This window comes from Misgurnus anguillicaudatus, chromosome 10, assembly GCF_027580225.2.
Source record: "Misgurnus anguillicaudatus chromosome 10, ASM2758022v2, whole genome shotgun sequence".
Lineage (NCBI taxonomy): Eukaryota > Metazoa > Chordata > Actinopteri > Cypriniformes > Cobitidae > Misgurnus > Misgurnus anguillicaudatus.
In genome coordinates, this window is record NC_073346.2 from 40,815,381 (window position 1) to 40,840,108 (window position 24,728).

The following is a 24,728-nucleotide window of genomic DNA, read 5'->3' on the forward strand; positions in this document are numbered from 1 at the left end:
ACTAGACTTATTTTCATAAGTAATTTTGCTCATTAAGAAAATGCATCCTGATTTAATAAGTTTTAGACATTTGTACTAAATACAAGATGAAAATGGTAAAAAAGTAATTTTTTTGCAGTGTGAGCGTGGGCCTATGGCGTCCGGACCGGTGACTTCTTTTTTTTAGGGCGCTCGATGCGAAGTTCGTCACAACATGTATGTAGCTCGTCATTTGTGTGGTGCTTTTTAAAATACGTGTTCTGCGCATCGAGAGATCGTGTGTGCATCACGTGTTTTGTCAAAATAAGTGCCTGCTGCAGACGCGTTTAAAGGGTTTATGATAAAAGAGACGCTCGCATTTTCCAGATACTCGCATAATCTCATGTGTAATCAGAGTTTAGTGTTAACCCCCCATTCACATTAGCTACAAGCGACAGAGACAGAGCGACAGGCTACCATTCATTTTCAATGGAAGTGGCCGTTTGCCAGCGACAAGCGACGAGCTCGCCACTGCGCGAGCAAGGCGGGGCCAAAATAGACAAGCAGGCTATTTTATGCAAATGCTGAGCGATGCGACAAAGCGACTGCCAATCAGAGTGAAGGAGCAGCGTGACGTAGGTCTGTGGTCGAGTCTGAGAAAATAATTCAAGATGGCGGAAAATGCGCATTTATGTATATATCTTATAAGTTTGGCATTTTATCTCATATATTTTGTTACTTTTATCGAGAAATAAATACTTTTAAATCCAAAAACACCGTTCTTGTAACTTAACAAAACCTCTAAAGTGACTTTTGATACCGCTTTGAGAAACTACCCAAGGAACGCCCATCAAGCGAGTGCGTGTCGCTCGGTGTCGTTCACTTTTGTAGCTAATGTGACTGTAGGGTAAGGGAGTGTCTTGCGTGTATTTTGTGAACATGAGCATCTCTTATATCATAAACAGTTTTGACGTGTGTGCAGCAGGCACTAATTTTGACATCACACGTGATGCACATGGTTAACATGACGCAACAAACACATATTTTGAAAACACGAGCAACACCCCAAACACATATTTTGAATATGCGCCTCTTGGATGAGCAGTCACGAGCCGGAACTGGTGTGGGCCTTTCTGTCATGCTATGAACATTGCTGTTTTGCAATTTTTTCTTATTTAAATATCCAATGTTATCCAGCTTGCTGACAAAAATGGAGTTTATAGAGATCGCAAAGTGACTTGGGATAGATCATTAATGTTTTGCCCATTTTCTGCAATGATTTTCCCAAATCATTCCAGTGTTTTTGTAAAGTGTAGGCTATAGCTGTCACTCACATAGAAATGGCAATTATTGCAGATTAAAAACAGATTTTTGTAATAATGGTTATATTATACACAGCTATGTCACAGAAAGGTAAAGATCTCAGCATGTAGTATAAAGTTGAGCTTTGAGGACACACATCTGACTCACCCTCACATTTTCACCCATTTCCTCTCACAGCTTCCTGCTCATAAATGTTTTCTAGAAACACTATATGACTAAACTATTAAACAAAACATTGCTGTAAGAAATCCTTAATGCCACATACTTTAAATCTGCTCCCACTTCAGAGATACAGCACATCATGTCTTTCAAGACTAGTCATAACATAAGTCAGTCACATAAAAATGCAGATGGGAATGATTTGAACCCGTACAGAAAAAAAAATTCAAATATACAAGAAATGGCCAAAAAATATATTTTGAAATGTTAACAAATGTATTTCACCAATATATTTTTGATAATTTTTTATATTTGTAAATTGTATATTTTGAAATATATTTTAAAGTATTTTTATATACTGTATGTCCCATTGCAATTTGTAAGAAAAACTTTGCATGAAACCTGCAAATGACGGGTTTAAAAAGATTAAAAATTGAGTATATTTTCAACTGCGAATATTTAACATTTAGATTTCATACATACTTTACAAACTTTTATATTTTGTCCAAGAAAAAATGGCTATATTTGCTGTACGAGTTGTAAAATTAGGAATGTATTTCTTGCCCCTGAAATTAAAAAATTTATTTGTAAATTCAAAAATATATTTAATTAAGCGTTACTCTCAAAAAACCCTCCCTAATATTTTATACAGCACATAACCTACTCAACAATATTTGGTTATCTTACCTTTTATCTGAAAACTCTATAGCGCGTTTAAAATAAATATAAACCATAAATAAATAAAAAATACACCACATTTTCCACTCATATAACTAAAATTATTTTATATTATACTATAGTATATACATTATTTCTATTAGCAAGTGCTTCCATTAGTTTGCCGAACTGTTAACTTGTGGTTAGTGACTTTTAGACTTTGGACTTTTATTTTGAAAATGAGCAGCAGCGTCACTAAATTCTGTTTTGCTTCCGCGTAAATCGTTCGCTCTTGGTTTCGTTTGCGTGTTGTGAAGTTTTCTGACGTTTTTATTTTATCTGAACAATTTCTGTACTCAAACACATCACCATTCTGCTGTAATAAGATTTAAATCATGGGCAGCATCGATAAAGCTCGCGTTTTGTTGTCGATATTTGCCGTTCTGCTGATCTGTGACGCATTTACTGGAATAACATCAACTAACGCGGCTGCTTCTAACGTATCACCACCAGCTCCAACAATCCGTCCACCTGTCCTCAAACGTGTGTTTGTATATTCATTTATTTTCATTTTCTATATTTTTACAGCCTGAGATTACTTACAAACAGTGAAAACACATTTTCTTAGTTTAATTAACTGAAACGTAAATATTAGTATACACAAGCATATCTGTTACTGATATATAATATATATATAACTTAGTACTGATAAATGTAGTTTAATATATACAAATAACTTATTTATAGTTTATTTTAACAAATGTATAGTTTATATAGAACATGAGATGACACTGGCCTATTATATGGCCCAGCAGGGACATTTTTCCATGTCATAAAATCTCAAACATGTAATAAAAATCGTAAGATGTAGTAATTTACATTGAAAATATTGCACAGAGATCCCAGTGTTATTGTTTTTTCTGTTTACATTTGTGTGAGTGTTAAAATGTCTTTGCATTAATAGTTAAGTGATAGTAGGATCATGACTATCATTAAAGAGAAAACTAGGAATGAAATATGGTGTATATAATAACATGCTGATCTGTCTGTGATGTGCATGAGGTTTCAGATTATACAGACGGAGCAAATTATTTACTATCAATATGAAATTTTTCATGTTGTGATATTTATCAAGTCAAACAGTAGAGATACGGGAATCGATTTTGGACACATGCAACAGAATACCGAATTTCCACCAAGTTTAAATTTCAAGAATTTCTTTTTGCTGTAAAGTTGGTGTTAAAATAATCCTTCAACATTTTTAAAGGTTTTGGTGATGTTTTAAATATTCTGTTTTCTCACCACACAGCATGCAACACTTTGACTTCCTGTGAGACCTGCTTGACAAATGTTTCAGTAAGACACATCTACTTTATATCAGCATATTATTTCAATAGTCTTCATTAGCTACATAAAATATAATGATTGTTTTTCCTAACAGTGTTTGTGGTGTCAGACCAACAAATCATGCACAGATTATCCAGTGTCCTATGTGATCCCACCGAGCTCAGTTTGTAAACTGTCTCAGGCCCGCTGGGGTGTTTGCTGGGTAAGTACATGAGGCAGTGCAAAATCTCCCATTTCTACATTATTGCTTTCTTTCTACTTAACATGAAACAACGTGGTTTATTGTACACACATAAAAACACCTGCTCATGTTGTGCAAAATTCCCCCCAGTTAAACTGGAGCTGTAAATGCAATAATGTTTCACAGTGAAACTGGCGTAGAAAAGCTGTTTCACTTCCAGTATGTGAACAATGTTTATTTTCAGTAAAAGTCACCCTGTCTATGAAATTCAGGCTAAAGTCTGGTCTTAAAAAATGAGATTTGGAGCATCAGAGTTCGATTTTAATCATGAACTTACTCAGTCAGTCGATATTAAAGATATCAAGATTATATTTTCACAGATATTCTTTCAATTTTGTAGGATGAGTTTATGCAGGAAACAGTAAATCATTCTAAATTATTTGTCACACTCATAGATGTTCAGTAGGGGGCAGTAGTGACTCTTGATAACTTGATCACCAGTCTGTGTAAACAGGTTTTTTTCCCCAAAGACTGTGGCTGCGTCCGAAACCGCATACTGTATAGTAGGTACTGAATTAGATGAAGTACCTACTTACTTGGCGTTAAAACAGTAGGTACTGTATAGTATGAATCCTGGTAGTATGAATGAGATTCGGACGTACTACATCCGCCATGTTGCTACATCACGTGACATACGTCGTCATCACGTCATGTCATTTCTCACGCGAAAACAGCAGCGTGCCTCTTCTTCGTTGGATAACTCCTCGTCCGGGGCATCATGGGATAGTGAAGCGTCCATCGTATGCACACTGCAAAATCTAACCGGAAGTAGTAGGTCATCCGGGTACTTTTCGCATACTGTTTTTCGAATACTATGTATTCGGACATACTACTCGCCTCGCCTACTGCTTTTCGCGTACTATATAGTATGTAGTAGGCGGTTTCGGACGCAGCATGTGTGTAATTTGTGATTTTTTTGTGTGACAGTGAATTTTGAGGCACTGATCATTGCTATGGCTGTGGTGGGTGGTGTGCTGCTGCTGGCCATCACTGTCTGCTGCTGTTGCTGCTGTTGTTGCAAAGGCAACCGCTCTCCAAGGTCAGATCACTGTACACTACACACTTTACTACACACAATACTGCACACTACACTGAACACTGCACCGCACTGAGCACTACATACTTTATCCACCACCAACAGAAGTTTAATGTACATAAGCAGAGAAATATAGAGTCTGCTTCTCACTAAGGTCCTAATCAACCTGGCAGGATTTATTTTGCAATAATGACCAAATGTCTGTATCTAATTTTCCACCAGCCTAGTCATTTTTACTCTAAGGCTAGGTGGTATGCCGAGTTTTGGTAATGTACTGGTATTTTTCCTAGTGGGATACAGCATCTATATGGGTATGGTCTCATATCAGCCTCCTTTTTTGCAACAGAAGCTCTATCAGAAATATACACTGACATCAGATGTAAGCTTTCCAATCAGTTTTCATGTTGTGCAACTGTATATTTTCAAACGGGGAGGAAAACCGTGTATTTGAATTTTGTTTTCATCACACACCGTTTTAAAGGTGCTGTAGAATGTAAAACTGTATTTATGTAGGCATAGATGAATAATAACTGTGGGTTCACACCAGATGCGAGTTCAACGATTTGCGCGAGTAGATTACATACAAAGTCAATGCAAAGATGCAATTAGATGCGTCCTCGCGTGGGCCGATGCAATATGGGTGGCGCGTTTGCCATGAAAACACACGCTATTCACCTCAAATGCGTCTTTGCCCAAGTTGAGAATAATCATCTCAAGCGAAAAATTAGCATGACATGAAGTGTAATCCCGCGAGTAAACTAGAGCGAGTAACGCGATGCCTCGCGTTTGGTGTGAACGTAACATAAGAGTTGTGTACATGGTAATGACATATCATTAGCCTCAAACACGATTGTTTCGTCCTTCTTATGTAAACCTCATGCATGAAAAGACCAATCTCAACATAACACCGACTGTGACGTTCAAGTAGAGATGTACGCCCCAACATTAAATTAATTACAATGTTGTTACAATGCTGAATTCAAAGATGTGACTGCTGAGTTAGCGCTATATGCTAGTTAATGCTATAGCATTTAGGCTGAAGTTCAACTATTGACGTTACAGTTAAGTTTTGCAGGTCCATTCTGAAAAAAACTCAACTACCACTCAGAAACGTCCAATAACAAACTCCAAACAATTAACTATTCCTCAAAATCTGTATCTTTATCTGATTCAGACTCAAACATAAGATCTGTTTACACACACACAGAGCTACTGAAGGAGAAACAGCCAATCAGAGCAGAGCTCCACATTATTATTCATGACCCTTTCAAATAAGATAATAATAGACCATTTCATTATAAAGACAAATCATAAGGTTGTAAAAAATATGTTTTATATTAGTTCAATGCATTCTTTGGCACCTTTAATAAAGCCGATGTGTGTTACATCTCACATGAGGCTACATAAACATTTATTCCACTTTGTAGGAAATACAAAGACATCGCTTATTTTCCCACAATTACCGAGATATGACTTGATTAATAAGTATCGCCCAGTCCTAATAAGGAACTGCTATTTTTTTACTGTATTGTTTCTTTAAAAAAACACATGTACACTGTCTCCTTTCACTTCCACTTGTTTAAAGAATTGCGACATATATCTTACTTTTATATCTTAAAATTAAACACAGCTACACATATTGATTTTTATTGAGAATCTCTAAAGATGTCACTATTTCAGTTTGAGAGGCTTGTCCATCATTCATAATATTTTTTTTGGCAAGTGCTGCATCTGTCCGTCATCTTCATGTCAATCACATGTGTGTCAGATGACTCCAGTAGTGTGATCATCATCACTCATGTGCCTCTTATTCACACATCAACACCTTCAACAGATTCATGTCAACTTCATTCAAAATTTAGTATAAATTTGCAGTATCATTTTGAAATCCTATAAATGTCTAAATAATCTGTTGTTTAGAATGAAAGTTCAGTTTAAACTTCCTGTTTAGCACAAGGCGTCCTGCTCATAAGTTTCACTTTTTGTTCACGTCACAGTAAAATGATGCTTTGCTGTCTGTGATAAAGGGAAGGGGAATTTAAACTGTGGGTTCTTCTGTGTTTTTGTTATGTTGGAAAACTGAAGTGGTCTGTTCAACTTTATACTCATATGTATGCTGTTGTTGTCCTGTCGAGAACTCTTTAGAGTCATTTTTTGCCCCAAGTCAGAAGACATAATAAATTATATTTAGCTTAAAAAAAAATGTTTTAATGTGTTTGTTATAACGCCTTTAGTTTATACTGCTATTCATTCATAAATATTTAGATTTTGCTGATTCTGATATTTAGTTATTTAAAAAAACAAAACAAATAATTACAATGTTTCTTTGTTGTCATATTTATTATATGTTCTATATTAGGATTGATCGTGAAGAGGAGCAGTACGCCAGAAGAAGAGAAGAGATCCGACAGAGGTCTGAAGAACGGTAAGTGAAAGCACCTGATGTTTCCTCCGGATGTCTCTTGACCTGAGGTCAAGATGTATCTCAGTCAAACAGTGTTGAATGACAGCGTCTTAAAATATTATGATTGGATTCAAATTCCTGAATTTAACTAAAATTATGAAGTCCCTCTCGGGTTGCCAGACACATACAGGACTGCAACTGAAGTTTATCTGCTCGTTTTTATGTTTATTGTGTTTTTTGTTGTCTGCAAATTACAAACCCACTAGTGTGAATTTTTATAACTCGGTCTGTGGCTTTTTTTGGAGGTCACTTTTATGGGCCATTGCGGTCTCATTTGGGCAAACGTGATAACTGGCAACCGAGCTGTTGAAATACATTATTGGGTGAATCTGCAGTGGGTCGGATCACACAGACCAAAACAAAAACAGACATTCAGACTGAGGGGCAACCTTCCAATATCTCTAAATGAAGCCAATACAGAAGTGATTTAAACTGCAATTCACCGACTGTCCACTAGAGGCCGACTCTAAAATGGAGTCAATTCCCATAGACCTCCATGTTAAAATGCCCAACCTAACAGCACAAAATAATGTTTACAGCCTGGTACAAAAATTTTAGTCTAGTTTAAACAACTGTCAGGGAGGGGGTGAATATTTTTGTAAGTCATCCATTTAAATTATATTAAGCCTTATAGTTTATATATTTTTTATTTTTTAGTTAATTGTGTGTATATTCCATACGCATAGCCGTCTTTTAATTGTTCGAAATAAAAATATTTCATACATTCATAGTTCTGCATACTTTGGGGTGTGGCCACCTGAGTGACAGGTGAACTAAAGTCACTAAAGTTGAGCTAGGTGGGCATGGTTTCAGCACACATACAACCACATCCCGCCTCTTTATCCATTTTCGGCTATTTGCGAGTTGATGGCAGGCACTGCCTACTATTGCCTTTAAAAAAGCTCTTCACAAGCCTATTGGTGACGTCTCAGACACTGCGTCCATATTTTTTTACAGTCTATGATTCAGACATAGAAGGCTCATTTCAAAAAGTGAATAACTGTCTACAGCTTCAGAAAAACGAATGTTTCCTAAATATCCACAAATATATTATAGTATTTAGAGATTTAGTACAGTCAAAAACCTCAATATTGCATCTTTAAAAGTGATAAAGGGGAAAGGTTAAATTGACAGAATTTTTTATTTTCTTGGTTCGTCCTCAATCTTAAATTTTTTTGCTTTTTAATAGATTTTTTCCTCAACTCAATAAATCATGTTATCAAAACATTCCAATATTGTCTACTATTTCTATTTTTTAAATTACAGTTTTGTGAGTGCTGTCATTACAATTATACCATAATTGAATATTGCAAGTTTATACTCTTATATGCTCATAAGTGAGTTTGTCCATTTCACTTGTGATCAAGGCAATGATCAGATCTGTATTGTTGAATTCATGTTTTAAGTTTAAAAAGTTTTTTTTAGCATTGCTTTATTTAAACCCTCACAAGTGACATATGTGTAAATGAGTGTGGGATCTTCAGAAAGATTTCGCAAGCAACAGATGTCTCTCTCTCAGCATCTTCACATCCTTTTATTCTTCGCAGATCATCTGCTTATAAAGGCTCGACTGATTTACGCTGCACTTTTGTGTTGATATGAGGTGGTTGGTATAAAAACCAGCCCAAAGCTCGACCTTCTGCTTTATGGACTTTAGAGAGATTCAGTAATGTATGGGGCGCGAGCTGTCTCATTCAGCTGCCTCGTATGTCGCACGCCCATAAAACACCGCTGTCTGTTTTTATGACACCCTACTGAGAGGCTGTGAAGGAACGATGGGTTTAAACAAAGACACAAACACACAGTGAATCATGTGTCCAGGTGCTCTTTGACGAACTGTTTGTGTTACAGAAATTGACTTTTATTCTCAGTTTATTCTCCTCTTGGTCAGTGATTCTCAACTGATCCATTATTTAATTTCATATTTTGTTAAACATATTTAAAGGGTTAGTTCAACACAGAATGCATTTTTCTATCATTCATTAATTTACCGTCATGATGTTCCACACCCATGTAATGGGGCATACCCACCAAATGCGAATTCAACTATTTGCGTGAGAAGATTACAAACAAAAGTTGTTGAAAAGATGCAAATAGATGCAAACTTGCGCGGGGCGATGCGAATGGCGTGAATTGGGCAGCGCTATTAAAACACACGCTATTCGCCTCAAACGCGTCTTTTCGCATTTCACTCAAATGACAAATTTGCATGACACAAAGTTAAATCCCGTGAGTATTCTAGAGCGAGGAATGCAAAGCTTCGCCTTTGCTGTGTGCGTAACATAAGACCTTTGTTTACCTTCAGAACACAAAGATATTTTTGATGAAATCCATATCCATTGAGGACGCCGAATGCCAGCTGTTTTTCAGCCTGACAATGACGAGCGGAGCTTTTCAGTCAAAGTTGAATATTTTTGAACTCTCGGCGCTCAGCGCTGAACACAAAAAACCCCGAGCGCCGGTTTTCTGCGCTTGCCGCGGGCGTAAAAGCTTTGGTTTGTCCAACCCCTATATAAATATGCCTTAAATAACAATCACACAATAATAAATTAAAGGAACTCAAACATGTACCCAGCCAGTGGCTTCTCCTCCTAGCAAGCAACGGTGAATTCACCTGCGTCAAGTTTACTTTTCTCCAACTCTTCTTCTCCAGGCAACAGGCGTGCACGCAGTGATAGCAATAAGCTCCGGGGCGGATCTGCAACGGATCGGCTCTGAAGCCGGCAGCTTTGGTCTGATCCGTTGCTAATCCACCCCGGAGCTTATTGCTATCCCCCGCCCCTCTTGCACGCAACAGCCAGACCAGACTTTTTTGCGGTGAACAGCAGTGTGATGATTAATAATTTTTTTTCACTGAGCGCAAAAGATTAAGCCCGAGGTCCGACCCGACTCATTTGCTTATTTTTTTGACCCGAATTCGCGGGTCCCGTCTAGTCCATATGAATTCAGTGACTCGATCTTTATTTTATAAAGTGATTAGAATACTTTTGGTGCTCATAAAGTCTCTCTCTGACACATATTAACAAAAGCAGCACACGCATGTGTTTTAAGCCATAGATATAAATACGCATAGATGCCCCATTGAAGGCTCACATCTATAGAGCGGTCGAATTAAGCATTTATGTATATGTAACAAAGGCCAGTTAATGAGTGAAAGCTGTGCAGTAAGGAAACCTCACTTCCCGACCTCAAGAGGTGCTTTAGCGAGAGTCTGGACCGATCAAAGGTTCGAGTCCCACTCGTAGAACTGGTTACACGGTTATATATTTTATATGTGTGTGTGTGTGTGTGTGTATACCTGGTAGTTATCACGTTGTGGGGACCAATTGTCCCCACAAAGATAGGAATACCAGTGTTTTTGTGACCTTGTGTGCGTGTGTGTGTGTGTGTGTGTGCGCGTGTGTGTGTGTGCGCGTGCGTGCGTGTCTGTGACTGACTGAAAAACTATTGGTGTCACTTCATGAACTAAAGATTGACCCACTGAAGGTGGAGTTATACTTGCCAGTCCTTCCAGAAAAAGTATTTTTGTGATTTTTTTTGTGGGCAAAAATCCTTGCTCTTGCGGCACGTTTTCTAAAAAAAAACCAAGCCTCCGCTGATCACTTATGCGTCTTAACTCACGGACGAGGTGTTTATGACGCTATCTTTGGAAACAACAGGGGGAAACTCAATTAATCCAAAACTAACACAAAGATAAGGATAGCAAAAAATTTCAATCATATGTAAAAGAATTCTTTTTTTTAATGGCAAAGTTTCTATGCCTTAAATTTCACATAAATAGTATATGCATTGTTTTGCATGGATTGATCAAAGAGATACGTGACAGGCTTGCCTGCTTGGACAGAATCGCCTCGAGGTCGGTCATTTTCGGATGCACCCAACGTGCACGACTGCAGACTCCGCGTTGATGTCGTTTTTGCTGCGTGCCGTGCACCAATGTGCCCATGCAGATGCGTCAAGTATATACAATGCTTGTGCCTTGAAAGTTGTGAGTTGCATTATTGATGTGAGTTGCATAATTGATGACGGGCCATTGCATTATTTGGTGCCTATTTTTTTGCAAACATTGCTCTGGTGCCTATTTTTAAGACATTTGACAAGTTAGGTGTGCGGTTATCAAAAAATAATGCATACCCACGGAACATTTCTCAACCAATCAGAATACAGCATTTAACAGACCCGTGGTATAAAAAAAAAATCACCAGATCGGTAACTTAATCTTGTTTAATTTGTCTTGCAGGAAGGCAGAGAGGAAAACAAAACATGATCAAATTCGCAAGAAGTATGGTGAGTAATTTTTTCTTCTAGACTTTTGTCATAAGTATGGTGAGTAACCTCAGTACTGTACTGCTGTATGTTCTTGTGAATGATGGAGTAGATGTTAGCTGGTTTGATTTTTGTTCCAGTGTAGGAATTTACATTTAAGCATTTAGCAGTCGCTTTCATCCAAAGATGATACAAGAGGTGCTTATACCAAGTTACAAGTTTTCACAATTCTGAAAAAATATCTGTTGAGAGTTAAAGTTTTTTTTTTAAGATTGGAGAGGTGTGTCTACAGTCAGTATCAATTTGTCAAGTATATTTGGAATTTACTGAAGATAACTGCAGTAATGATTATTGGGTTGATTATTGCTGTAATTGATGTGCTACAGTGATGTAACTCAGTTTTTCAGCCCCGATGGAGGTCTAGCAATCAATCCCTTATCATTTTATTCTTAGATAAAGCTCATGTAGCCCAAACTCTTTAATTGTTAATCAGTTAATCGTTTGTTTGTGATTTGAGTTCTGCACAGCTCAGCGTATCGCTTCTGGATCTGTATCGATCAGTTTGTTCATTGTGCTGGTCAGACTAATGCTCCATTCAGCTCCTGTCGTGTTTTCCCCAGACAGAAATGAACACTCAGCTCTTTTATTGACCCGTGTGCTCTTCAATACTTTGTAATCAATGCTTGTGTGAGGAAGGCGAGATATTATGAATGTGTCCTAATGAGTGTTGAAAACCCTACTCAAAAATAATTAGTCATTCATTAGTTTACTAGATAAGAATAAGGTTATGAAATGCCTAAGAGGAAATTATATTATTCATTACTGTACTGATCATTTATTTACCCAAAACTAATAGCAAGATTTTAAATATTATGATTGTGTTACATGATCCTGTACAGTAAAAACATAAGTCATGGATCTCATGAAATCATTTAAATGTCACACTGAAGGCCAGAAGATGGTCACATACATTTAGGGGACGTTTACACCACAATGATTTCGGCCGTAAACAGGATTGCTTATATGCGGTTTGTCTTTCTCTGTAACTGCACCAAAACTATGAAACAATCTGCCCACAGAAATAAGAACTGCTCATATAAATCTAGATTTAAATCGTTTTTATTTGATCTGTCTTATAAAGAATAAATGTTTATTGAGTGGGTTTGATGTTTTTGTACTTTTAATTATGATTGGTTATTGTTTTTTATCTAGTTACAGCACATTGCTCAATGGCAGTTGTGTTTAATCGTGCTTTACAAATAAATGAATGGATTTATTGTGCATTTACATGACGATGATGTTTTGGGGCCTTACAAAGGCAGACTTTTGAGGATGGGTTTTTAAAGTTTTTGACGGCATAAATTAGGGGAGAGCAGTGGTGCAAGTACAATTTTTCAGAAAAACTTCATTTTAAAAGATAATGTTTTAGACAGAGATATGTTTTTTTATATATTTTTACTTCAGTATAATTTTACTTTGAACATAAGTAGCACATTGTTACTTTAAATCCTCTTAGATGGGACGAAAAGTAACACAACAAAACAAGCTAGATTTTTTAAAGTAAATATTCATGACTTTGGTAAATATACATGACTATAACTGCAAACATATTTTGTCGTTTATCTTTGCAAAAAAATAATTAAATTACATTTTCATTTTAAATTTTAGTTTCATCAAATATTTCGAAAGCAACCCGACAGTACAAATTTGAATTGTTGAGAATAAAAAAATCAACAGTGTGAACGATATTAAAATTAAGTCAAATATAGTACTGTAACACATGAAACCAGAAACACGTGTTATTTGAAAAATAATTTACTTTAGGAATTTACTTTCCAAGGTCAAAAACAGCTTTCTGGACCTCCACACCCAAAACGGTGATGAAATAGCGTGATATTGGACGAGGTTCTTTTGGATGTCAGCTCTGTCAAGTGTTGCGTGCTAAAGATGCTGTCATAGTTTGGAATCCAAATGTAATCAGGACTCGGAGAAAATCAGTTTGCTGTTGTTTTACAGCAAATTCAAAACATACAGTAAATCACTGTAAATTAAATGTAAATACCCATAATGCAATGCATATTACAGTAATGAACTGGAAAAGAAAATAATGGTATTTTACTGGGCATTTTGTGGTAAGTAACTGTAGAAATTACAGTTAAGTCTAACAGTGAACATCGCCATCTACTGACCTGGCATACTTGATACAGTAGATTTAATTAGGGCCCGAGCACCGAGGAGCAGGCCAGAATGGCCTGCACCGAAAGGTGCGAAGCCCTATTGTTTTTGCTCGGATTATTAGGGCCCGAGCACCGAGGAGCAGGCCAGAATGGCCTGCACCGAAAGGTGCGAAGCCCTATTGATTTTGCTCGGATTATTATTTTTATTATTATTATTTTTTTTTTTTTTTTTAGGGCCCGAGCACCGAGGAGCAGGCCAGAATGGCCTGCACCGAAAGGTGCGAAGCCCTATTGTTTTTGCTCGGATTATTATTTTTTTTATTATTATTTTTTTTTAACACTTTTGGGCACTTTGGGTGCCTTAACATACTCGAAAACTCTTGAAATTTGGCACAGACGTCAGAGTCGCTGGCCATTAGGACTGGGCAAAGGCTGGAACACGGGCGTGGCACGGGGGCTCTGTAGCGCCCCCTGTAATGCAAAAACAAACAGGAGTTTGCAGATCGGGCAAACATGTACGCACATTTACGAAAGTTGGTACACATATAGATCTCATCGACCCGAACAACTTTCGCCCTCTAACATTTTAGCTCCACCCAACAGGAAGTCTGCCATTTTGGATTGTTTAAAAAATGCATGCGGTGAACTTTTGAATACTCCTCCTAGGGGATTCATGCAAATGATCATGATGTCAGGACATTGGACTTGCTAAATTGCGAAGGGATTTTTGATATCTCGAACGGTGTTGCCATGGCGAAGCGGCAAAGTCATGGCGAAATCAGAGAAACAGGAAGTGTCTAATATCCATGGCAAAAAATATCTTATTGTGATGCCATGCGGGGTGTTCGTTCGTCTGAAGATTCCGATCGCATTGATGTGCCTATTGTGAGTCTCGGGTATAGCGCCACCACCAGGCGCCAGGAAGTGTTGCAGTCTCAAAGGTTGATTTTTTGACAGTTCCATGTGATGTTCTTTTAAATACTCCTCCTAGAATGTTTATGCGATTGACACCAAAAGTGGTCAACATGATGCCAAGACATAGTAGATGATAAATTGCGAAGGGATTTTTGATATCTCGAACGCTGTTCCCATGGCAACCTGTCAAACGTTACTTTCATTTTTAAGGCATATTTAAACTTTACAGTTGCATCCGGTAAACTTTTAAATACTCCTCCTGAGGAAGTAATGTGATTGACTCCAGAAGTGGTCAACATAATGCCGAGACATTGTAGATGATAAATTGTGAATGGATTTTTGATATCTCAAACGCTGTTCCCATGGCAACGCGTCAAACTTTACTTTGATATCAGGCTTATTTAAGGCTCTTGGCGTGCTTAGATTAACTTTAAATTTGGCACACACATCAGATTTGTCGGCTGTTAAGTGTGCACAAAAAGGTCAGACATAGGCGTGTCTCTTAAGTGGCTCACTAGCGCCCCCGTTTGTCTAAAATGTGGGGTTTCTTTTACCTACAGTCCCCAAATGGGTCAGTAACAACATAAAATAGTCCTCTGATATTTACCCACTTGATGCCCTTGCCCACCGTGCATCTTTTTCTCGGAGGCACCGTGTAGCGGTAAAAAAACGTGCGAGGGCCCGCCATTGCTGCTTGCAGCTATATTTTTTTATTATTTTTTTCAACACTTTTGGGAATTTTGAGTGCCTTAACATACTCGAAAACTCTTGAAATTTGGCACAGACGTCAGAGTCGTCTGTCATCGCAGAAAACCAAAGGCTGGAACACGGGCGTGGCAGGGGGGCTCTGTAGCGCCCCCTGTAAGGAAAAAAAAACATTGGTGCACAGATCGGACAAACATGTACGCACATGTACGAAAGTTGGTACGCATATAGATCTCATCGACCCGAACAACTTTCGTACTCTAACATATTAGCTCTGCCCAACAGGAAGTCGGCCATTTTGGATTGTTCAAAAAATGCATGCGTTGAACTTTTAAATACTCCTCCTAGAGGATGAATGCGATTGACACCAAAAGTGGTGAACATGATGTCGAGACATTGTACTTGCTAAATTGCGAAGGGATTTTTGATATCTCGAACGGTTCCGCCATGGCGAGGCGATGAATTCATAGCGAATTCAGAGAAACAGGAAGTGTCTAATATCTAAGGCAAAAAATGTCTTATTGTGATGACATGCGGGATGTTTGTTCGTCTAAAGATTCCGATCGCATCGATGTGCCTATTGTGACTCCCGGGTAGAGCGCCACCACCAGGCGCCAGGAAGTGTGTCAGTCACAAAGGTGATTTTTTTCACAGTTCCATGCGATGTTCTTTTAAATACTCCTTCTAGGATTTTCATGCGATTGTTACCAAAAGTGGTCAACATGATGTCGAGACATTGTAGATGATAAATTGCGAAGGGATTTTTGATATCTCAAAAGCTGTTCCCATGGCAACACATCAAACTTTACTTTCATTTTAAAGGCATATTTAAGCCTTTCAGTTGCATGCAGTTAACTTTTAAATACTCGTCCTAGGATTTTCATGCGTTTGACACGAGAAGTGGTCAACATGATGCCGAGACATTGTAGATGATAAATTGTGAAGGGATTTTTGATATCTCAAAAGCTGTTCCCATGGCAACACGTCAAACTTTACTTTCATTTTAAAGGCATATTTAAGCCTTTTAGTTGCATGCAGTTAACTTTTAAATACTCGTCCTAGGATTTTCATGCGTTTGACACGAGAAGTGGTCGTCATGATGCCGAGACATTGTAGATGATAAATTGTGAAGGGATTTTTGATATCTCAAACGCTGTTCCCATGGCAACGCGTCAAACTTTGCTTTCACTTTCCAGCATATTTAAGGCTGACTGTTACATGCTGTGAACCTTTAAATACTCCTCGTATGCGATTCATGCGATTGACACGAGAAGTGGTCAACATGATGCCGAGACATTGTAGATGATAAATTGCGAAGGGATTTTTGATATCTCGAATGCTGTTCCCATGGCAACGTGTCAAACTTTACTTTCATTTTTACACATATTTAAGGCTGACAGTTACATGCTGTGAACCTTTAAATACTCCTCGTATGCGATTCATGCGATTGACACGAGAAGTGGTCAACATGATTCCGAGACATTGTAGATGATAAATTGCGAAGGAATTTTTGACATCTCGAACACTGTTCCCATGGCAACGCGTCAAACGTTACTTCAATTTCAGGCATGTTTAAGGCTCTTGGCGTGCTTAGTTGAACTTTAAATTTGGCACACACATAAGAGTTTTCGTCTGTTAAGTGTTGACAAAAACGTCAGATAAAGGCGTGTCTATTTAGTGGCTGACTAGCACCCCCGTTTGTCTAAAATATGGGGTCTCTTTTACCTACAGTACCTAAATGGGTCAGTAGCAACATGAAATAGTCCACTGATATTTACCCACTTGATGCACATGCCCACCGTGCATCGTTTTCTCGGAGGCACCGTGTAGCGGTAAAAAAACGTGCGAGGGCCCGCCATTGCTGCTTGCAGCTATATTTAGGGCCCGAGCACCGAGGAGCAGGCCAGAATGGCCTGCACCGAAAGGTGCGAAGCCCTATTGTTTTTGCTCAGATTATTAGGGCCCGAGCACACAAGTGTGAGGACCCTATTGTTTCTGCTCCGTTTATTATTATTAGGGCCCGAGCACACCAGGGTGTGAGGACCCTATTGTTTTTGCTCCGTTTATTATTATTATTATTTTTCTTCTTCTTCTTCTTCTTCTTCTTCTTCTTCTTCTCCGAAATGGATTGCATTTTTGAGGGCCTAAACATACCCGAAAACTCATGAAAATTTGCACACGCGTCAGAAGTGGCGAAAATTTACATGTAGTATAGGCGTCAGAAGTGGGCGTGTAGAAATGGCTCGATAGCGCCACCTGCAAAATTTCAAGAGAACAGCCCCCCCCCTATGAAAAATTTACAGATACGAAATTTGGTAGGATCATCTAGCACCCCAAGACCTACAAAAAAGTCTCTTGGAGCTAAGCTCTAAACCCCACAGGAAGTCGGCCATTTTGAATTTTCTGTGTCATTTTTTGACATTTCCAAGCGTCGTACTTTAACGAACTCCTCCTAGCGATTTAATCCGATCATTATCATATTTGGTCAGTCTCATCTAAAGGCTTTTGCGATGTTAAATTGCGGAGATCTTGACTTTTCGTTGGAGGGTGTGTCCGTGGCGGCCTGACAAAGTTCAGCATTTTCGCCATGAAACAGGAAGTTGTTATAACTCAGGCATACAATGTCCAATCTGCCCCTCGCTTCACATGTTTGATAAGGGTCTTGACCTGAACACATTTTAATGCCAATATTCAACTTCAGTCATAGCGCCACCTAGAGGTAGCAGGAAATGCCATGTTTTACGCTGTGATTTACTGCTCTTAGAGATTTAATCAAATCATCATCATATTTGGTCAGATTGATGTTAAGCCCTTTGCCGTGATAAATTGCGAAGATCTTGACTTTTCGTTGAAGGGCGTGTCCATGGCAGCCTGGCAAAGTGTGATATTTCGCCATGAAACAGGAAGCTGTTGTAATTCAGGCATACATTGTCCGATCTGCCCTATACTTTACACTTTTGATAAGGGTCACGGCCTGAACACATCAATATAACAACAATCAGTTACAGTCACAGCGCCACCTGCTGCACACATGCGGTGTGGCACATCAAAGTTCCTTTAAATATGCACCTATATTTACCCATTTTAATTCATATCCCCCTGGTTCACTGCTTTACTAATGCCATAGGGTGGCGGTGCACATGCGTGCGAGGGCCCTTCCATCGCTGCTTGCAGCTTTAATTATTAGGGCCCGAGCACACAAGTGTGAGGACCCTATTGTTTTTGCTCCGTTTATTATTATTATTAGGGCCCGAGCACCGAGGAGCAGGCCAGAATGGCCTGCACCGAAAGGTGCGAAGCCCTATTGTTTTTGCTCGAATTTATTATTTTTTTTTTTTTTATTTTTTTCAACACTTGTGCTAATTTGGGAGCCTTAACATACTCGAAAAGTCTTGAAATTTGGCACACACGTCAGAGTCGCGTGCCACTAGGCTCATGCAAAGGCTGGAATACGGGCGTGGCAAGGGAGCTCTGTAGCGCCCCCTGTAATTCAAAAACAAACATTGGGGCACAGATCGGGCAAAAATGTACGCACATGTATGAGAGTTGGTACACATATAGATCTCATCGACCCGAACAACTTTCGCCCTCTAACATTTAAGCTCCGCCCAACAGGAAGTCGGCTATTTCGGATTGTTTAAAAAATGCATGCGGTGAACTTTTGAATACTCCTTCTAGGGGATTCATGGGATTGACACCAAACGTGGTGATCATGATGTCGAGACATTGTACTTGCTAAATTGCGAAGGGATTTTTGATATCTCGAACGGTTCTGCCATGGCGAAGCGACAAAGTCATGGCGAAATCAGAGAAACAGGAAGTGTCTAATATCTAAGGCAAAAAATGTCTTATTGTGATGACACGCGGGGTGTTTGTTCGTCTAAAGATTCCGATCGCATCGATGTGCCTATTGTGAGTCTCGGGTATAGCGCCACCACCAGGCGCCAGGAAGTGTGTCAGTCACAAAGGTGGATTTTTTTGACAGTTCCATCCGATGTTCTTTTAAATACTCCTTCTAGGATATTCATGAGATTGACACCAAAAGTGGTCAACATGATGCTGAGACATTGTAGATGATAAATTGCGAAGGGATTTTTGATATCTCGAATGCTGTTCCCATGGCAACGTGTCAAACTTTACTTTCGTTTTAAAGGCATATTGAAGCCTTTCAGTTCCATGCAGTGAACTTTTAAATACTCCTTCTAGAATATTCATTCGATTGACACCAGAAGTGGTCAACATGATGCTGAGACATTGGAGATGCTAAATTGCGAAGGAATTTTTGACATCTCGAACGCTGTTCCCATGGCAACGCGTCAAACTTTACTTTTATTAAAGGCTTTTTTAAGGCTCTTGGCGTGTTTGGATTAACTTTAAATTTGGCACACACATCAGAGTTGTTGGCAGTTAAGTGTTGACAAAAAGGTCAGATAAAGGCGTGTCTATTTAGTGGCTGACTAGCCACCCCCCCCCCCCGTTTGTCTAAAATGTGGGGTTTCTTTTACCTACAGTCCCTAAATGGGTCAGTAACAACAATAAATAGCCCACTGATATTTACCCACTTGAGGCCCTTGCCCACCATGCATCGTTTTCTCGGACGCACCGTGTAGCGGAAAAATAACGTGCGAGGGCCCGCCATCGCTGCTTGCAGCTATATTTAGGGCCCGAGCACACAAGTGTGAGGACCCTATTGTTTTTGCTCCGTTTATTATTATTATTATTATTTATTCTTCTTCTTCTCCAAAGTGAATCGCATTTTTGAGGGGCGAAACATGCTCGAAAACTCATGAAATTTTGCACACATGTCAGGAGTGGCGAAAATTTACATGTGCTATAGGCGCCAGAAGTGGGCGTGTAGAAATGGCTCGATAGCGCCACCTGCAAAATTTCAAGAGAACAGCCCCCCCACTACGAAAAACGTACAGATACGAAATTTGGTAGGATCATCTATCACCCCACCACCTACAAAAAAGTCTCTTAGAGCGAAGCTCTAAACCCAACAGGAAGTCGGACATTTTGAGTTTTTGCCTTGATTTTTGTGCAAATTTGGTCATTTCCAGCCTTCATACTTTAACGAACTCCTCCTACAGATTTAATCCGATCATCGTCATATTTGGTCAATCTCATCTAAAGGCCTTTGCGATGTTAAATTGCGGAGATCTTGACTTTTCGTCAGAGGGTGTGTCCGTGGCGGCCTGACAAATTTCTGCATTTTCGCCATGAAACAGGAAGTGGCTCTAACTCAGGCATACAATGTCCAATCTGCCCCACGCTTCATACGTTTGATAAGGGTCTTGGCCTGAACACATTTCAATGCCAATATTCAACTTCACTCATAGCGCCACCTAGAGGTAGGAGGAAATACCATGTTTTGTGCTCTGATTTACTGCTCTTAGAGATTTAATCAAATCATCATCATATTTGGTCTGACTGATGTTAAGCCCTTTTCCTTGATAAATTGCGAAGATCTTGACTTTTCGTTGAAGGGCGTGTCCGTGGCGGCCTGGCAAAGTGTGATGTTTCGCCATGAAACAGGAAGTTGTTATAACTCAAGCATACAATGTCCGATCTGCCCCTGACTTCACACGTTTGATAAGGGTCCAGGCCTGAACACATCAACATGGCATAATTCAGTAACACTCATAGCGCCACCTAGAGGCAGCAGGAAATACCATGTTTTACGCTGTGATTTACTGCTCTTAGATATTTAACCATATCAACATCATATTTCACCAGTGTAATCTCAAGACCTTGTGTGATGATAAAAAACAACGACCTTGACTTTTCATTAAAGGGCGCGTCCATGGCGGCCTCGTCAAGTATCGCTAAATGAATCGCATTTTTGACAGGTTAAACAAGCCCAAAAAGTCATAAAACGTTGCACACACGTCAGAAGTGGCGAAAATTTACATGTGGCATAGGCGCCAGAAGTGGGCGTGTAGAAATGGCTCGATAGCGCCACCTGCAAAATTTCAAAAGAACAGCCCCCCCACTACGAAAAACATACAGATATGAAATTTGGTAGGATCATCTATCACCCCAAGACTTACAAAAAAGTCTCTTGAAGCTAAGCTCTAAACCCCACAGGAAGTCAGCCATTTTGAATTTTTGCCTTGATTTTTGTGCAAATTTGGTCATTTCCAGGCTTCATACTTTAACGAACTCCTCCTACAGATTTAATCAGATCATTGTCATATTTGGTCAATCTCATCTAAAGGTCTTTGCGATGTTAAATTGCGGAGATCTTGACTTTTCGTTAGAGGGTGTGTCCGTGGCAGCCTGACAAATTTCTGCATTTTCGCCATGAAACAGGAAGTGGCTCTAACTCAGGTATACATTGTTCGATCTGCCCCAGACTTCACACGTTTGTTAAGGGTCCCGGCCTGAACACGTCAATATAATAATAATCAGGTACAGTCATAGCGCCACCTACTGCACACAGGCGGTGTGGCACATAAATGTTTCTTTGAATATCCACCTATATTTACCCACTTTAATTCATATCCCCCTGGTTCACTGCTTTACTAATGCCATAGGGTAGCGGTGCACATGCGTGCGAGGGCCCTTCCATCGCTGCTTGCAGCTTTAATTATTATTTATTCTTCTTCTTCTCCAAAGTGAATCGCATTTTTGAGGGGCGAAACATGCTCGAAAACTCATGAAATTTTGCACACATGTCAGGAGTGGCGAAAATTTACATGTGGCATAGGCGCCAGAAGTGGGCGTGTACAAATGGCTCGATAGCGCCACCTGCAAAATTTCAAGAGAACAGCCCCCCCATTACGAAAAACGTACAGATACGAAATCTGGTAGGATCATCTATCACCCCAAGACCTACAAAAAAGTCTCTTGGAGCGAAGCTCTAAACCCAACAGGAAGTCCGCCATTTTGAATTTTTGCCTTGATTTTTGTGCAAATTTGGTCATTTCCAGCCTTCATACTTTAACGAACTCCTCCTACAGATTTAATCCGATCATCGTCATATTTGGTCAATCTCATCTAAAGGCCTTTCCGATGTTAAATTGCGGAGATCTTGACTTTTCGTCAGAGGGTGTGTCCGTGGCGGCCTGACAAATTTCGGCATTTTCGCCATGAAACAGGAAGTGGCTCTAACTCAGGCATACAATGTCCAATCTGCCCCACCCTTCATACGTTTGATAAGGGTCTTGGCCTGAACACATTTCAATGCCAATATTCAACTTCACTCATAGCGCCACCTAGAGGTAGCAGGAAATACCATGTTTTACGCTGTGATTTACTGCTCTTAGAGATTTAATCAAATCATCATCATATTTGGTCTGACTGATGTTAAGCCCTTTTCCTTGATAAATTGCGAAGATCTTGACTTTTCGTTGAAGGGCGTGTCCGTGGCGGCCTGGCAAAGTGTGATGTTTCGCCATGAAACAGGAAGTTGTTATAACTCAGGCATACAATGTCCGATCTGCCCCTGACTTCACACGTTTGATAAGGGTCCAGGCCTGAACACATCAACATGGCATAATTCAGTAACACTCATAGCGCCACCTAGAGGCAGCAGGAAATACCATGTTTTACGCTGTGATTTACTGCTCTTAGATATTTAACCATATCAACATCATATTTCACCAGTGTAATCTCAAGACCTTGTGTGATGATAAAAAGCAACGACCTTGACTTTTCATTAAAGGGCGTGTCTGTGGCGGGCTCGCAAAGTATCGGTAAATGAATCGCATTTTTGACAGGCTAAACAAGCCCAAAAAGTCATAAAACGTTGCACACATGTCAGAAGTGGCGAAAATTTACATGTGGCATAGGCGCCAGAAGTGGGCGTGTAGAAATGGCTCGATAGCGCCACCTGCAAAATTTCAACCGAACAGCCCCCCCGCTACGAAAAATGTACAGATACGAAATTTGGTAGGATCATCTATCACCCCAAGACCTACAAAAAAGTCTATTGGAGCGAAGCTCTAAACCCCACAGGAACTCGGCCATTTTGAATTTTTGCCTTGATTTTTGTGCAAATTTGGGCTGCGTCCGAAAACTCTAAATTGCTGCCTTCTGAGGCAGCTTTCCAAGGCAGCAAGGCATCAAGGCATGTCCGAATTCAATGTTTGGTTTACTTCCTGTCTCTTGAGATACCTATGCGTGGACGTACATTAAGAATGTGATTGGTCGAGTCCGGTCGAGTTCGAAAAAATAAAATGGCGGCCAAGGACGCGACTGGACCACCAATTTAGTGTAAATAAAGGTATATTTTCACTTTTTACACCTTTTAATTGCATTTCTAGCGAGAAATTAGTATTGTAGTTTTCAAATATGTGATTAGTTATCACAAAGGCGCTCTCTGTTTAAATTTCAAACACGCTGCCTTAGAAGTGTGTCCGAAAGTCTTTCTCTGAGCTACCTTCATGCCTCCGAAGTCATTTCCTCATGAGGCAGCGAGGCAACGAGTCACTGCCTTGAGTTTTCGGACGCAGCATAGGTCATTTCCAGGCTTCATACTGCAACAAACTCCTCCTACAGATTTAATCCGATCATCGTCATATTAGGTCGGTCTTATCTAAAGGCCTTTGCGATGCTAAATTGCAGAGATCTTGACTTTTCGTTGGAGGGTGTGTCCGTGGCGGGCTGCCAAATTTCGGCGTTTTCGCCATGAAACAGGAAGTGGCTCTAACTCAGGTATACAATGTCCAATCTGCCCCACGCTTCACATGTTTGATTAGGGTCTTGGCCTGAACACATTTCAATGCCAATATTCAGCTTCAGTCATAGCGCCACCTAGAGGTAGTAGGAAATACCATGTTTTACGCTGTGATTTACTGCTCTTAGAGATTTAATCAAATCATCATCATATTTGGTTAGATTGATGTAAAGCCCTCTGCAGTGATAAATTGTGAATATCTTGACTTTTCGTTGAAGGGCGTGTCCGTGGCGGCCTGGCAAAGTGTGATGTTTCGCCATGAAACAGGAAGCTGTTGTAATTCAGACATACATTGTTCGATTTGCCCCAGACTTCACATGTTTGATAAGGTTCTTGGCCTGAACACATTTCAATGCCAATGTTCAGCTTCAGTCATAGCAGCACCTGCTGCACACAGGCGGTGTGGCACATCAGTTTCCCTTTGAATATCCACCTGTATTTACCCACTTTAATTCATATTCCCCTGGTTCACTGCTTTACTAATGCCATAGGGTAGCGGTGCACATGCGTGCGAGGGCCCTTCCATCGCTGCTTGCAGCTTTAATTAGGGCCCGAGCACACCGGGGTGCGAGGACCCTATTGTTTTTGCTCGGTTTATTATTATTATTATTATTATTATTATTATTATTTATTCTTCTTCTTCTCCAAAGTGAATCGCATTTTTGAGGGGCGAAACATGCTCGAAAACTCATGAATTTTTGCACACATGTCAGAAGTGGCGAAAATTTACATGTGGTATAGGCGCCAGAAGTGGGCGTGTAGAAATGGCTCGGTAGCGCCACCTGCAAAATTTCAAGAGA

General features: G+C 39.6%; 1 protein-coding gene across 1 annotated transcript in view; it reads left to right on the forward strand.

Annotated features, from left to right (window-relative positions):
* Positions 1-2,341: 2,341 nt before the first annotated feature.
* Positions 2,342-24,728, forward strand: part of LOC129448881 (pituitary tumor-transforming gene 1 protein-interacting protein) — a 44,478-nt gene continuing 22,091 nt past the window's right edge. The window contains exons 1-6 of the mRNA XM_073872636.1: positions 2,342-2,640; positions 3,407-3,453; positions 3,539-3,646; positions 4,612-4,724; positions 7,081-7,146; positions 11,426-11,472. Of these exons, the coding sequence (XP_073728737.1) occupies positions 2,493-2,640; positions 3,407-3,453; positions 3,539-3,646; positions 4,612-4,724; positions 7,081-7,146; positions 11,426-11,472 (529 nt within the window). The 5' untranslated portion in view covers positions 2,342-2,492. The remainder of the gene's footprint in view (positions 2,641-3,406; positions 3,454-3,538; positions 3,647-4,611; positions 4,725-7,080; positions 7,147-11,425; positions 11,473-24,728) is intronic.